The 17,520-nt window shown below is 29.7% G+C and overlaps 1 protein-coding gene across 1 annotated transcript; it reads right to left on the reverse strand.

Annotated features, from left to right (window-relative positions):
- Positions 1–217: 217 nt before the first annotated feature.
- On the reverse strand, positions 218–11,727 carry LOC145040017 (uncharacterized). Its single transcript, XM_078988012.1, has 20 exons — positions 11,599–11,727; positions 11,362–11,483; positions 11,020–11,145; positions 10,824–10,945; positions 10,638–10,722; positions 10,405–10,540; positions 10,117–10,292; positions 9,901–10,021; positions 9,618–9,806; positions 9,459–9,527; positions 9,102–9,328; positions 5,302–5,405; positions 4,915–5,142; positions 4,338–4,577; positions 4,112–4,192; positions 3,754–3,969; positions 3,214–3,652; positions 2,177–3,117; positions 877–2,094; positions 218–774 (listed from the first exon to the last, which is right to left on the reverse strand). Exons 1-20 carry the CDS (start codon positions 11,725–11,727, stop codon positions 218–220), a joined length of 5,526 nt encoding a protein of 1,841 aa, XP_078844138.1.
- Positions 11,728–17,520: the final 5,793 nt, after the last annotated feature.

A 17,520-nucleotide genomic window follows, 5' to 3' on the forward strand; every position in this document is an offset into this window, starting at 1 on the left:
TGTCAATGTTAACACTTTGCAATTTGACCAAATGTAAGAGGAACATAATGAAGCATTAACAATCTCTTGCCTGCTTCCATTAGGAATAACAGGTAGAATTTGTCTAAAATCTCCTCCAAAAACAATTGTTTTTCCTCCAAACGGCAACTTTGAGTTGGTACGAAGATCACAAGTGAATACATCTTTCATAGAACGATCCAAGGCTTCAAATGCATGCTTATGAATCATAGGTGCCTCGTCCCATATAATTAATGATGTTTTTTTTTAACAATTCGGCTACATCACTGTCTTTCCCAAAAGAACAAAAAGAATCCTCTGTAAGATTTAGAGGAATTATAAAGCGTGAGTGTGCTGTTCTACCTCCTGTTAGTAACAACGAAGCAATACCACTTGAAGCAACATTTAGGACGATATCACCTTTAGATCTTAAAGATGCAGATAAAGTCTTCCAAAGGAAAGTTTTACCAGTACCTCCATAGCCATAAACAAAAAACACTCCTCCTTTTTTCTGTTTAACAGCTGTCATGATTTCATCAAAAATTGAGCGTTGTTCAATTGTTAATGACTCAAGTAGCTGATGAGATTCTTTTTGTAGAATCGTTATATCAAAATCTAACTCCTCAGTAATTAAACGATTGTTTGTAGAAGATACCAAATCATGATCAGGGTAAGGCATCCCAACAAAATCTCTTAGGCTTGAACTATTTTGGAGTAGAATTTTTTCAATCTCATATAGCGTCAAGTTTTTAATCTGATCATCATTAAGTGATAAACCTGCACAATAGTAAAGTTAATTTAAAAATAATTGTATAATTATTCATATGAAAAATATATAAATAACGTGTGTAATGTAAATAATGGAAAAAATAATAATACCTGGAGTCTTTAATCTTATTCGTTGATTGTAGAGAATTCCATCAGATAAGTATTGCCAAGTATTTTCCCAAACATAATATGGTCTAGACAAACTATTAGACTTTAGCATAGTTGCAAATAGAAACCGTAAATAATAACCAGATCCTGAGTGACTTGCTTCCTCGATGGCATCAATATATTCTCTATCATCTTCTAAAAGTCCAAGCGCATAACATGCATCTCTAAAAGTAGGACAGACTTGTCCATTAACCTTGCGAATATCTTCAAATGATTTCGGCCCTTTGACTTTATTTAAAAGAATTCTCAAGAAATATGCTTCACCCAAATTAGGCGAGACTGTGTGAATTCTTCCAATAGAAAACCCTTGTTTTCTTGGCTCCCAACAACGATCTTCCTGTTTCCATACAAATTTTGTAGGAAACTCAACATAAGAAAGTTTTCGTGCATCAACATTATGTTCATTACAGCTCATCCAAGATAAGAACATCGAAGAAGAAACCGATTGTTTATTGACGACATCTTCAATATCATCGTCTGCTCCATATACAATATTTTGTTTTCCAGGAAGATGGAATGGAAGCCTTACAACAGAAGGATATCTGTAATGAACATCAAATGCAAATATACGCCATGAAGCTTCACATGCAGACAAATACCTACAATCATAGTAGTTTTGTATTTCATCAACAGAAACATCATCATTATCATCTCCGTTGTTTTGAACAACTGCAACAGTAGCCCGATCAGGACCCTTGTTAATATATTTAAACAAATATTTGATGGAAGCCGCTTGATTGCACCACTCAACATTAATGTGAGCCTGATATCTTTTCAAAAGGGCTTTATGATATGGAACGACACTTCTGTTGTCTAACCTAACACCAGACTTTTCAACAAAAGATCCATCATTACGTCTCCTATATATAGGATAACCATCAGAATCGACTGAGGTATTTTCTAAGAATGACTTTGGGAAATTTTTTGAACACTTTTTGTCAATCATGCATGGGCATTTAGGATTATCAGAACCACATGGACCATGCATCATAAACTCACTGACAAGTGCATACAATTCTGGATCATTTTCTTTGTTTGGAATTTCAGCCGAAATAACTCGATCAATATGTTCAACAGTTGGGAGTTTGTAATCAGAATGCATGAATAAACATATATGTGCATGAGGCAGACCGCGCTTTTGAAACTCCACAGTATAAACAACTGTAAATTATTAAAATAAATATAATATTATAATATAATAAAAAACATAATGATAAAAAAGTATTGTTGTATTATAAGGTACCTGCTTGGACCCGACCCAATAACGCTTTTTTCTTTAAGTCTTTAATCAAAGAATTCAACTTGATTTTGAATAATCTGGAAAGGATATCGGGCCTATCTTCGGGATTAAGTGTGGTGTCAGCAAGAAACCTTTTAATTTCAGGCCACTTTGGATTGCATGTTACGGTTATGAAAAAATCTGGGTATCCAAACCACTTACAAAGCGACATGGCATCTAAATAGTTTTGCATCATGTAGCGTGCACCACCCGTAAATGAAGAAGGCAAGATAACACGTTTTCCGATGTTGGAAATATCAGTACGACCATCACTTTGTACGTTTCGTAATGTTTCATACGATTCACATCTAAGAACTTTTTGCTGATTACGTATGTAATATAGTCTCTCAGTTTCAATCATCGTATAAGCATCAACCAAAAATTGTTGAAAAAGCCTTCGTGAATTAAGAATTAATGAAAAAACATTAACTCTGTCTTGAATTCTATAAGAAAAGAATTCTCTCATTGTACAGTTACGACGTTTGCTATTCGTTGAATCATCAAAATCTCTGTGAGGGATGTCAACTCTATATCCATCATCCCCATATGGAAATAGTAGTGGATACTGAAGAGCAAGGTACGAAGGATGTAATTCGTTTATACGTTGTAGACTTCCTGATTTAGTTTTTACGATGATATCTCTGTTATCAATTGCATCACCAATATCACCAACAATTAAAGCAGCAACTTCAGAAGCAGAAGGTAAGTTATATGTCCTTCCATCTTGTTGCCTTCTTCCTATAAGACGTAACTTTACATCTATATGAGGATTTTCATCAAAACAATCTCTGACCATTCTATAACACTTAACCAACTCATTCGTTGAATCCAACATGTCCTTCAAAAACTGTATAATTTCGATATCAAAAGAATGAAAAGTTGATGTGCACCCTTCTTTTTGTGTACTGTTAAGAATAACGGTTATATGTAAAATTTAGCAAGTTAATAATTATATGAAATATATAAAATTAATGGTTTATAAAAAACGTATAAAGAAATACCTGAACGCTTGTTGTCGATTTGAAACTTCATTTTCAGTATCATTTATGTATAATTGCGAAAACTTTGGTTTCGATCCATCTATAGGTAGAAGACTTCCCATGCAATGATAATTTTGACCACTAAATCTAAAAACATATGGAGCATTGCCTTTGTTAATTGAAGAATCAACTTTTCCACCCATTGAAGTAAAGGAAAACATCGAATTGAATCGACGGATGTTCTTCATGAAATTTTTTCCTTTTGGATCAACAACACGAAAGAGATTTTCATAATTTTTAGGCGGTTCTTTTAGTTGAGGAAGCTCGACCTTTCCATTGCCACAACAAAGGGAAAAAGAAGTTTTCTTTCCAGAAGCATTGCCTTTACGTGCTTCATCCCTCCATAACTGTGCATGACACATCGTACACACAAAAGTCTGATCACCATGGTCCAAGTAATCTGTTTAATAAAAATGTATGATAAAGTTTGAACTAAATTAATGTTTAGATGAGTAATAGTTTATAAAGAAAGGTGGATGATAAATTTAAATTAAATGTTACCTTTTGTGGCACCTGAAGTTAAAGTTAGTTTATGGATTTGTTGATCACGAAACTCTTCTTCTGACGTTAGGTCGAAAATGGGTATGTGAGTAGTATTTAGAAACTTCCTTTTTTTATTTATATTTTTGCGCAATAAATTGTTGGAATAGTCTCGAGTGATTGAAGATGAAGTCATAGGTCTCATGTCACGACACAAGATTGAACATTCTCCGTTGACTAAAAATAAAAGTATGATATTTAGTATTAAATTTATAAAGTAAATTGATAAAAATGAAAAAATAAAAATGCATACATATTATAATAATATGTATACCATATATAGTAAGAAACAATATGCTGGATAAAAGCGTAGTTATACCATTGGTAATGTTGGACAACGGAGTTCTTGTAGTAAAATTAGAAGCGTCTTCAAAACGTTCTTGATGACGACCATTATTACCTATAATTGTAATATATGTTAATATAAATATGTATTAATTATGGAATAATAAAGAAACACATATAAGAACATAATATTTATTAAAATATTTATAATAACTATAGATGGATAAAATAAAAGAAGTAAGATGATATATATGATATACCAATTGGCATGGTGGATATGTGATTGGATTTTCTTTTATCCAAATAATTTTTCCTTTCTTTTCGTTTGTCTTTGGCGTTGTGTAATAATGGAGTATCGATATAGATATTGGAAGTAGATTGAACACGTGTTTGTTGATATCCATATGAAGAAGTTGTGGTGACATTTTGATTGTTACCACCATGATATGCCAACTTGTTTGATGATGGTGTTTGAATGTTGGTAGTTATATTAGAAATGACTGTAAAAAAATAAAGAATATGTAAGTTACAGTACACATAACATTTATTTTAAGATAAGATAAATAAGAAAAATATAAAAAAATAAATGTAATCATATAATTACACGTACTATATAAGGGATTTATGAAATACCAATGTTAAAAAAATTGAAATAAATTTTGACCGTGCTAGGTATTAGGTGTGAAATTATAACAATATCTTAATGAAATATAAATTGTAATGTATAGAAGAGTATAGGTAAAAGACAATAGGATTTCAGAATTTGGGGAATGTGTATAAAATAAAATATGTTTAAAATGCAATAAAAACCGGTGTCATAGGAATAAAAAGACATACCAGACGGCGTTGTTGATAAATGATTGGATCTTTTCTTATCCAAATATAATTTTCTAAGTTTTATGTTCTCTTTGGCAGCAACAGACAATGGATTCTTAATATTAAAAGTTGAAGTAGATTGGAAATTTGTATGTTGATATGCATATGATATATTTGGATTGACATTTTCATTATCGATGCGAACATATGTAGAATTGGTTGAACGGGGTGAATGTTGTTGAGGAATAACTACAATGTATATATAATATTAAGAATGTGTTATTACATGATGTGATAGTTATGTGATATAATACATCATAAGATATAAAATAATATTTGCACAACATAAGTCAAATATAAAACATGATTGAAAATAAAAGTAAATTGGGTTATATATAAAAAAATTACCAATTGACGTGGTGGACATAAGATTGGATCTTCTATTTTCCAAATATAATTTTCTATGTCTTCGTTTATCTTTATGCTCATTTGAATTCATATCGTCTGTGTAGCTTAAGAACAAAAAGCAATTTATGTAATAAAAAATTATATTGACCATAATATTCAACAAAAAGATAGAAATAGAAAGATAGTTATACAGAGTGATAATGAGATCGAGAAAGATAGAAAAACTTTACTAATAATAATCGACAAAGCACAAATTAGGCAAGGGCAAAGACGATAGAGGGATTGATGAGCACTCCGGTGGTAGCAACGCTGTTAACCGGTGACAATTTCAGTAATTTCACGACCCTGTTGGTGACAACGGCGATATTAGGATTCAAAGTCACATGTGTCTTAATTGAATGACGTATAAAAATAAACGACTTATAAAATTTTAGTGATGTAATCGGGCTGTCAATAATGAACTTAATGCAACTATAACATAACAATGATGAAAAAAAATTAATATATTATAATAAATTGGTTGCAAGCAAGTACTCGTAATTATCACCCAACTTTAATTGCGAAATAAACCAACCCAACATCATATACAAACTAAATAAATAAAATATTTATATTTTATTTCCGTGTATAAATTATTTATTGAAAGTATTTTACTCCAATTGATAATAGGCTTTTTGACCGATAGATTACAATTGCTTTATTTTATAAGGAATACATTAAATGATTAAATACTAAAACAGAGAGAAAATGAGAGTGTGAGAATAACACCTGTAAATAAAAGACACTGTAGGAGGAAGCCGTCTCCGATTCAATGAAATGGAAGAACTGGTCAGGTGTAGCAGAAGTGTACTAAAGTGCAGGATGATGTTGAGCACCGAGGTGGTGCCGACAAACTAATCGGAGCGGAGATGGGTTCAGCAACAACGTCGTTGACGAAAACAAAATGTATTTTTTGTTTAATTAGGGTTTCATCTTTTTTCTTCGAGATTAGCTTCTCAAATTTTCTGATCATCGATTATTGTTAAGTTTAGGGCTTAATATTTTATGAAGTATTGCGTAAATAGAAAGTAAAATACAACATTATTTTGGGTTTATTTGTAGAGATTTAGTTTCTAAAAATCACGAATTGGTTTTGATTTTTTCAGTTAATTTTCATGAGATTGTGATGCATAGTTGTATGATTCGCTTTTTATTAATGATAAAATGATAAATGGAGGGTCCATAAAGTTAGCAAGATATGTGGGATGGTGCTAATTCGTCGGTATGGCTAAATTTATTTGGGTTAAAGGGCTTTGTTCTAGGGTTTGTGAGTAATAATGTCGATTTAGTTATGTGTATAATAATTATACTGATAAGTTATAGACAATGGTAACCAACTTTGTCGATTTAGGTATGTATTTATGCCATGTTGAATAAATTTCCACATACGATTACTGCCATGTGTATTTGGAGTACCTTGCTACAAGGGCATAAATGTCCACACAGATAAAGCAGCATCAACTGCACCCCTTCCTTGCTACAACTTTGGAGTACCTAGCTACAACTTTGGAGTCCCGCAAACAGCTGCAGATTGCAGAATTTGATGAGTGATTGTTGATAATTCCAAAGGTTTTTATTAGTATTATTAAAATTTGAAAAATATATAATTAAATTTTGTATGAATGGTGATAATTTTATTTTTTGATAATGCTCAGGATCTTGCTGTGAATGCTGTAAAGGATGCGACTGATTTGGTGGCTAAGTAGCATGCATATCACCACAGTGCACAAACTAAGAAAATTCATCAATTTTATAATGTACAATATGAAAAAAATTTGTAAAGAAGAAATTCTATTATGTACAATATGAAAATAGTCTGTAAATTTAATTAATATGGTGTAATGGAATTATTATTTTGTAAAATAAAGTTGTAATTTAGTTGGGTATTGTTTTGTAGTTTTCTTTTGTTATGTTGGAAAAAAAAGGGCCGCATAAAGCCTTGAACTAACACACACTGTACGTTTGAATTCGTAATATTAAGAATTTTGCCGTTTATATATGCAATATTATATGAGTTATTTTGTAGATTATTAGGTCAAAATTATGTGACATAATTTTTATAATTTGATGGCAGAGAAAAAACCAAAACAAAAAGGTATTTATACACGGAAATTCAACATTCTTTCTCCCTCATTTGCATACCGTAAATTTAATAAAATACCGTTGTGAAGATTTGCCAAAGACAATAAGGACAGTTCTGTTAATAAAGCTAATAAAAAGGAAATTACGTAAAATTGTATAGGATGACACTGTGATTTATTAAAAATATTAAATTTATAGCTTACATATAATATGACATAATTAGGAAATTAGATGCTATAGTATACATATAAATTTAATAAAATGATAGATATTTAAATATGAGTTTTGATTCTAATGTGTAGGCGGCTGTTAAATGAAAGTAGGTTGCTATAATCGCAATTTTTTATAATAAAAAGGTAATTAGGTAAATTTAAAATTCCATTAATGTAGTTACATTTCCCTTTCACATACAATATCATATGCAGGTTTAAAATGGACATTTATGCCCTTGATTCCATTTTTCACAGATTTTATACAAATTTATTTAAAAAAAGGTCATAAATGGAAAGAATCATGAAGTCAATACCGTTGTAGATATTTTCATTGCCAAAATGAGAACACCTCAACATACAAAATGATTCAAATAGTAGAGTTATATAATCAGGGACAAATGCAGCAAAAAGATAAAAAATATATATAAACTTTGCATTGATTCAATAATAAACTGCTTTGCAAAATAAGGTAATCATTAAACCAAAATGGATCAAACCATATATTGTTATGAACAAACACAAAGAAAACAATACTGCTGTTTAGTAGAAGCTACCACAAGGAAACATCCAAAACCCAATTTCGTTATTCAATTAAAAAAGTAAAAGATAACACAAATGAGTATTCATAGTTTACCAAACACAAAATTTAGAAATCCAAAATAATATGCAAGTAAAAGAAGGAAATATAAAAAAAAATATCTTAGAAGAAAGCAATGATACATATAAATTTAATAAAATGATAGATATTTAAATATGAGTTTTGATTCTGAAAGCATCAAAGTAATGTGTAGGCTGGTATTAAATGAAAGTAGGTTGCTATAAACGCAATTTTTTATAATAAAAGGGTAATTAGGTAAATTTCAGTTTCCATTAATGTAGTTACATTTCCCTTTCACATACAATATCATATGCAGGTCTAAAATGGACATTTATGCCCTTGATTCCATTTTTCACATATTTTATACAAATTTATTTAGAAAAAGGTCATAAATGGAAAGAATCATGAAGTCAATACCGTTGTAGATATTTTCATTGCCAAAATGAGAACACCTCAACATACAAAAGGATTCAAATAGTAGAGTTATATAATCAGGGACAAATGCAGCAAAAAGATAAAAAATATATATAAACTTTGCATTGATTCAATAATAAACTGCTTTGCAAAATAAGGTAATCATTAAACCAAAATGGATCAAACCATATATTGTTATGAACAAACACAAAGAAAACAATACTGCTGTTTAGTAGAAGCTACCACAAGGAAACATCCAAAACCCAATTCCGTTATTCAATTAAAAGTAAAAGATAACACAAATGAGTATTCATAGTTTACCAAGCAAAAAATTTAGAAATCCAAAATAATATGCAAGTAAAAGAAGGAAATATAAAAAAAATATCTTAGAAGAAAGCAATGATTAGCAAAGAACGATTGTTGTTTAGGATCATTTTTCCACCTTAGGAATCAACAATTTGGTTGTTATTCCAGCTTTGTCATTGTCAACACGGGATGCATTAGGTTTTGTTGCAGATTCATAAACATCATCATCAAGATCATAAATATCTACGAGTTTACGTTTGACACTTGTAGGTGGAGAATTGAGGTTGTTGGTGGCAGTTACCGATGATGGACTTGTACTATTACCAGATGGAATATTTGACACAGGAGTATTATCATCAGTGTGGGAATTAACATCCTAAAATTAAAAAGAGAAAATAAGATAAATTATTAATGAAAATGATATATATATATATATATATATATATATATATATATATATATATATATATATATATATATATATAAAACATAAAAGTGTTGATTACCTTACAACCCACTGTGTCTTGAGATGCAAATTCTGAGCCAACTGCATTAACAGAATCATTATCCATATCCTATAATATTACGGGTAAAAAAAAATTGCTACATTAAGGATTCTATGAAATATTATGTAGTAAAGTAATCAAATTATGGTGTATTTTTACCTGTTCAATGATATTCTTTTTCTCAATGTTTTCCAAAGCAACAATAATGTCGAAATTATCTGTTATCTTGGAAATGTTGTAATAACGACCAAATTTTGAGGAATTCAAAGTCTTGACAACGATCTTAAAAGCCAATTTTTTATTGAGCATGGCGTTCAACTCATTTGGAAAGTCACTTGGGTTGTCGAACTAAAAAAATTAGTAGTAAACAATATGAATTAAATAAATGTTTTAAAAACAACATTAATTTAGCAATATGGTATTGATTATAAAATACATATACCCTTTCATATTTTGATATTAATTCAGCAGCAGATATTTTCAGAAGGTTTCTTACTTCACGATCAAACATTGTAAGACTGACCACTCCAACTAAACCTTGAACTCGAACTTTGATCATGTAACTTAAAAAGAACATATATAAACATAAATTTGTAACATTAAAAATAAATTTAAAATCATTGAATTAGAATATATTAAGTTTTTATTTGTTACATACCTTGGTTGAGCAATAACATCTTTGCCTTTGCAATCTTTTTTTGGACAAAACATCATCTTTTTCTCTTCAAAGCGGTCCAAGTCATTGACCGTCTCATTTGGAACATCCATTAAAATAACCTTTGACTTGCATTTTGTACACGCATTATAGTACCAAGTCCGCATATCTTCAAACATCTTTATTGTTCCAAGAATTACCGCACAATTTCCCTATGATAGTAGGTGTATATGGGGTTGATTAATATTATAGTATTGGATTAATTAAATTAACAGGGGATGAATTATGTACCTCATTCAATTCGTGAATAGTCGATATTTTGTAAAAGGAGTTCTTTTGAAGAAAATCATCATGTAGTGAATACATGATTGATGATCCCGATGCACGTGAGACCGAAGAACACGAAGAGGTTTTTCTTGCTTGTAAACTATTTTTTTAGAATTTTAATAAATATTATATATCATAAATAAGAGTTAATAAAATATTGAGTTGAAATGACAAATCATTTGGAAAATTCATGAAACCTTTTTTTGAAAGCAGTTATCTCGACAATGTTGTCCTCAATAAAAAGCTTTGTAGCTAAGTAGGTGTTGTTGACATATGGACGCTCTGAAATGGATATTTTAATTTTTGTATGAATGTTAACAATTTCATAAAACCAAGATTTTGATAATAGAAATATTACAAATTAGTATCATGGTAATACGTACCTCGGATTTTCTTGAATTTAGCAAGTTGAATAATCATTACAAAATGACCATGATGCTTTGAAACATATGCAACAATTTCATCTGCATAACGTCCCCATAGAGTAACAAAAACTTCATGTCCTCTGTAAAAAGAAATAAAATTAAAAAACAAAGCATCATTACAATATTAAATATATTTATAAAGAATGAAACTCACTCTAAATCCTCCATTTTTAGTGTGATTTTCTGCTCCTGTTTGTCTTTTGGAGGTTCCAATGGAAAACATTGGAAAACGTTTCCTATAATATCTATATTATATAAAATGAAAAGTGTAAGGATGTATCTGTTATTGTGTAAAAATTAAAGTTAGATAAGTTAATCCATTAGCAAAGGCATTTTAGGAATACATTAACCAAATGACAAATTGGCTTGGATCGAATTAGAATGAAGTTGTTTGAAATCAATGAAAGCAAAGGAATTCCGGGGGCCACAAAAGTCTTTGCATTTAATAACCTTAGTGCTATACTGGAAATAGAGTTTATGTGGACCATCAACAAACTTTATAACACCATTATTTAACCCTATTGTGGGTTTTTGAATGTAGTAATCACCGTATTCTTCCAAATTATTTCCTTGTAGGTATGAAAATGGTTTATCCACATTACATTCAATTTTGGCGCCCTATAAATAGATGAAAAAAATATAATAATAAGTTATAGTATACATAAAAATAATTATAACTTAACATGTATAAAGTAATAATATTAAAACAAAAAACTAAAAAAATCCATAATACCCTTTCGTCCATCAATATCATTCCAATCATACGAATCTGTTTCCACAGACGAATGATTCGAACCTTGATCGTGTAGTCATCTTGTGCAAGTGTCAAGTCACTTATCATGGTAACGTTGGTGTTTTCCATTACGCTGTAAACCAAATGTAGTAACGAAGATAAGTTGTTATATAATAGAGAACTACTATAAATAATTGATAAAAATAATTTTAAAAAGCATGATGACTAATGATTATTCATAGTTTACCAAGGACAAGAAGGACAGTTCTGTTAACAAAGCTAATAAAAGGGTAATTACGTAAAATTGTATAGGATGACAGTGTGACTTTTTAAAATTAGTAAATTTATAGCTTACATATAAAATGACATAATTAGGAAATAAGATGCTATAGTATACATATAAATCTAATAAAATGGTAGATATGTAAATATCTGTTTTCTTTTGTTATGTTGGAAAAAAAAGGGCCACATAAAGCCTTGAACTAACACACACTGTACGTCTAAATTCGTAATATTAAGAATTTTGCAGTTTATATATGCAATATTATATGAGTTATTTTGACTTTTATTAGTTTCCATTAATGTAGTTACATTTCCCTTTCACATACAATATCATATGCGGGTCTAAAATGGACATTTATGCCCTTTCACATACAATATCATATAAACGAAGGTCCAAGGTGGCAGGACTTAGGGGCCTGTTTTTCTCAATAGAATGGTCATAATAGAGATTATTGTTTTGTAGGCCCATATAACATTGACCTACATCTTTTGTGTAATGCCATATGTGATATAATTTTTATAATTTGATGGCAGAGAAAAAACCAAAACAAAAAGGTATTTATACACGGAAATTCAACATTCTTTCTCCCTCATTTGCATACCGTAAATTTAATAAAATACCGTTGTGAAGATTTGCCAAAGACAATAAGGACAGTTCTGTTAATAAAGCTAATAAAAGGGAAATTACGTAAAATTGTAAAGGATGATACTGTGACTTATTAAAAATATTAAATTTATAGCTTACATATAATATGACATAATAAAAGGGTAATTAGGTAAATTTTAGTTTCCATTAATGTAGTTACATTTCCCTTTCACATACAATATCATATGCAGGTCTAAAATGGACATTTATGCCCTTGATATTGTCTTTCACAGATTTTATACAAATTTATTTACAAAAAGGTCATAAATGGAAAGAATCATGAAGTCAATACCGTTGTACATATAAATCTAATAAAATGGTAGATATGTAAATATCTGTTTTGATTCTTAAAGCATGAAAATAATGTAAATATCAGTTTATTTTTTTCACGAGACTGTTTTTCTTCAAAAGATGTAGTAACCTCTACAGATGTAGTAAAGTGAACCATTCCTAGTTTAAGGGATACTGCAATTCTGCATATCATATATGCTTTTTAAAAAACCTCTTATCTGTTTGGATTCGATTATTGCCAGAAAAACATATATCCAACTGAAACTCTAAAATTAAAGCTTATAATATCTCTCAAGAAATTAAACTTTGATCATCTGTATTAATTTAGCATCTATATAAACTTGAACTAAAGCATTTGAAATTTTTTGAAAAATGGAAAAAGGAACAAAGAATATGTTAAAATCTTCAACAAATTACTCTATGAAAAGATTGATCAATTTCGAACAGATAATATAATTTGTTATCCGAACTTAACAGTACCCATTATTTATGTTGATAAAAAAAGTAGAGAAACAAAAAAATAATAACAATACTTGAGATAGGATCTTAAACAGATAAGTTTTTAACTTCGACAAAGGATCTAAATCCCATCCACTTTCAAAGATTCAAACAAAAAGATAAAAAAAAATGCACGAAAAAGATAAAAAAAATATATATATACACAAAATTTGCATTGATTCAACAATAAACTGCTTTGCAAACTAAGTTAATCATTAAACCATAATGATTTGCCAATGTTGTAAACATGTTTCTGTAGTCGGTTTTGATAATGAAAAACTAAATGTTTGAAGAAAAACCATATGAATTCGAATTCAGCAAGTAAAACTAAAATTAAAAAAAAAAATCTTTGAGACATTTAATCAACCAGCTTATATGCAGTGAAACATGAGTAAATATTTAGTACATAAATCTCTACAATTCGATATTATCATGGAAAGGAGAAGTTTAAAACATGAAATCTTCAAATATTCAAATAAAAAAGAATCAAATCATAATCCACAGAACACTAATTGTACCGATAATTAAATTTGCTAACCTGATGAAGATATTGTCGATAATGAACTGTGATGATGAACGTGGTGATGCTATAAATCTTCAATCTCTCAATAAAAGTCGACATATGAAGGAGATTGTAGCTGTATATATTTTTCAAAATCGAATTTGGAAAGGATATGAATATGAATAATAGAATGAATTGAAATTTGTTAAGTTTCTGCAATTAAAAATCAATTTGGATGGTGATTTCCGAGAATTATGTATGTAATTTAGGAAGAGATATTTGGATTTAATGTGTTTTTTGACAAAACCGTGAGGGATATTCATGTTTCCTTTTTATTTGTATATAAGAAGATGCAGTGATGGTATACGTATTTTTAGTACTATTAATTTATGATATTTTTAATTTAATAGAATAGCAAAAAATCCACAATTTGCCAAGTGGAAATAAACTTAATTGAAAAAATTATCAAAATGCCATGTGTCATATTGAATGAGAAGGTGACACATGACAGAAAACCTTTATTTATTAAGGGAGATGCGCCATTGATGTACTGTTTACAAGTCTTCGTAAAAGATAACTGGGCTCATGTTTTCCTATGTTTAATGGTTGCCAAACGTACTTGATGTATAGATATGAATTGTAAAACCTAGTTGGACTAATAATCGAACTGTTTTAACTTAGAATTTTAATCTTAAATGAACAAATATGCTCTTTTTATGATGGAATGATTTAGCAAGGGAGCTATTCACTAAAATGGTGGGGTCAAATAAACGGAGCAATATATGTCAAACGATGAACTTTACCCAAAATTAATGACCTTTATGTTAACAAAATTTTCAAACCTATATGTGCATATTATGTATAAGGCATGTGAACGAGAACATCTGTGGTCCATGTGGCCACGGGAAATGTTCGTGCACACCACCCCGACAAATCGTGGTCGGGCGTGGTCATTGTGCATTGTGTTGCCGATGACGATTGTAAACGCAAAATTTGATCGGTGCATCAGCTTCTCGACCGTTGAAACTTGAACTGCTATTTGATCATTTTTTTCAATCTCAATTCAATACCTATAAATAAAACCCTCTATTTTCATCAAATCTTACACATTCGTTCTCTACAACCAGAAAACACATGGAATTCTTAAAAACTTTTGACTCGGATGACGATGTAGAATTCGTCGAGACATTCTTCAACGTTGTGCAACACATTCACGCCAAAGAAAGTTTGAATGTTGCTCATACAAGGGCGGTCGTCAATCGTGATCGTCAAGCGACACACGGCTTATTGGTATGTGATTACTTTATCGATAATTGTCTTTATACTGACGACTCGTTCGAACGTCGTTTCCATCTAAATAATGTTATATTTTTACGTATTAGTAATGCTTTAGAATCTCGTTATGATTTTTTCAAACAAAAAACCGACATTAGATGAAGAATGAGTTTTAGAAATATACAAAAATGTACGGCTGCTCTTAGGTATTTGAGATACGGTATAACATTTGAAGTATCTAACGAATACTTGAAAGTATCCGAGAGGACCGCAGTTGAATGTGTTGATTGGTTTTTTGCATGTGTTGATGAGGGTTTTCACAAACAATACTTGCACAAACCTACTCAACATGATACTGAGAGATTATATTCGGCTCATGAAGAGAGACATGGATTTCCAGATATGCTTGGAAGTCTAGATTGTATGCATGTGGCTTGAGAAAAATGTCCAACTGCATGGCATGGTCAGTTCACTCGAGGAGATATAGGCGAACCAAGTATTATCCTAGAAGCTGTTGCATCTCAAGATTTGTGGATATAACATGCCTTCTTCGGAGTAGCGGGGTCTAACAACGATATTAATGTTCTTGGTCAGTCTCCTCTTTTCAACGATAGCAAAGCACCTAATATGACGTTCACGGTGAACGGCCACGCATACAAATACGGTTATTACCTTGGTGATGGGATATACCCAGATTATTCTATATTGATGAAGGCATACTCGGTTCCTCGAAATGAAAAGGCAAAGTTGTTTACAAAAAAAATAGGAATTTGCGAGAATGGATATCGAGAGAGCATTTGGAGTCCTCAAGCAGACATGGCATGTAGTGAAATATACTATACGGCTCTGGGATAAAGAAAGAATTAAACGAATGGTCCTAACATGTATTATACTACATAATATGATTATTGAAGATGAATGTCGAGCGATTTGCACGTATGATCCGAACGACATTGTCATTTCGATTGAGGAGTTCATGCCCAGAACGAATAGTTTTTAGAGCGAGTTGTTAAAATTCATAACAGTGAAACGCGTTTCAATCTTTGAGGTGGTGTCACGGAACATTTGTACAAACGTAACATGAACAAATATTAGTTTTTTTATATGTATGTTTATTTGTTTTTTTTTTAATTAATGTAATGTTTTTTTTATTATTTCTAGATTAATGAAGTAATGTAGTTTGAAGCTGTAATTTTATTTTATAATTAATGAAAAACTAGTTAAAAAATGAACGTTTTTTTAATAATTAAAAATGTAATTTATATTATTTAATTAAAAAGAAAATAATGATGTAGAATGGTGTGTTAGTGGTAGGTATCCCATGTTAGTGGTATGTGAATGTAGTACTAATATGGCAATTACCACATATGTGGTATGTGGTGGACATAACGGATGGTCTAAGAGGGTGTTTGGATAAATTAGCATATAATTTATTAGCTGATTGCTTATTAGCCTATCTATGATGAGAAAAAACCATTTTTGCAAAGTGTTTGAATTAAAAATAAACAATAAGCTATAAACAATGGAGGGATGCTTATTAAAATCAACTTATTTAGTTTATTCTCACCATATAATATGATTTTTAGTGTTTTCTATCCAAATACTTAAACTTAGCTTATTATAATTGAAATAAACAATAAACAATAAACATCCTCTTTTTTCTCTATCGAAACATCCTCTAAGAGAAACTTTTGATGAAGATGGTTATCTACCTAAACATCTATCTTTTTTTTTTCTCTTTTTTTGTTTTGTTATATATATATATATATATATATATATATATATATATATATATATATATATATATATATATATATATATATATATATATATATATATATCTTTACTATCTTATAAAACAAATCCCACTATTTCTAAAAATAGATTGAATAAAATAATAATATTTTTTTAAGACGTTTAAATCATTAAGCTAATTGTATAACTAATCACTAATAAAATAATATTAAAATTTAAACAAACTCCTATAAATCTTCTCTTCTAAAGTTTTGACCAGATCTTTTTTCATCCAAATAAATACTCAATACCCTATAATTTGGTCATTTCATGAATTTTCTTTATTTTTAATATGATATATTTCTTAAAACAAACTAATGATTGAATTGAAAATAATCATTCTCTATCGAAAAGAAATTAATTGTCAAAACAAACTATTTATCGCTCGCCGCTTTGCACGGGTAAACGGCTAGTATATATATAAAGAAAAAGACTAACATACACTTAAAATGAAATTGTGAACGAAAAAAGAAGGCAGCTTGAACTTGATAAATTTTTTATGTTATGAGAAAATACCAAAAAGAAGGCTATTAGGATTAATCCACCACTATATATATTAAATACAAATTCATTTCATATTTTTGCCATAAATATTTTTGATATTAACATATTTAGTCCCTATAATTTTATAACT

The sequence above is a fragment of the Lactuca saligna genome, chromosome 4, assembly GCF_052625555.1.
Source record: "Lactuca saligna cultivar CGN05327 chromosome 4, ASM5262555v1, whole genome shotgun sequence".
NCBI classification, from domain to species: Eukaryota; Viridiplantae; Streptophyta; class Magnoliopsida; order Asterales; family Asteraceae; genus Lactuca; species Lactuca saligna.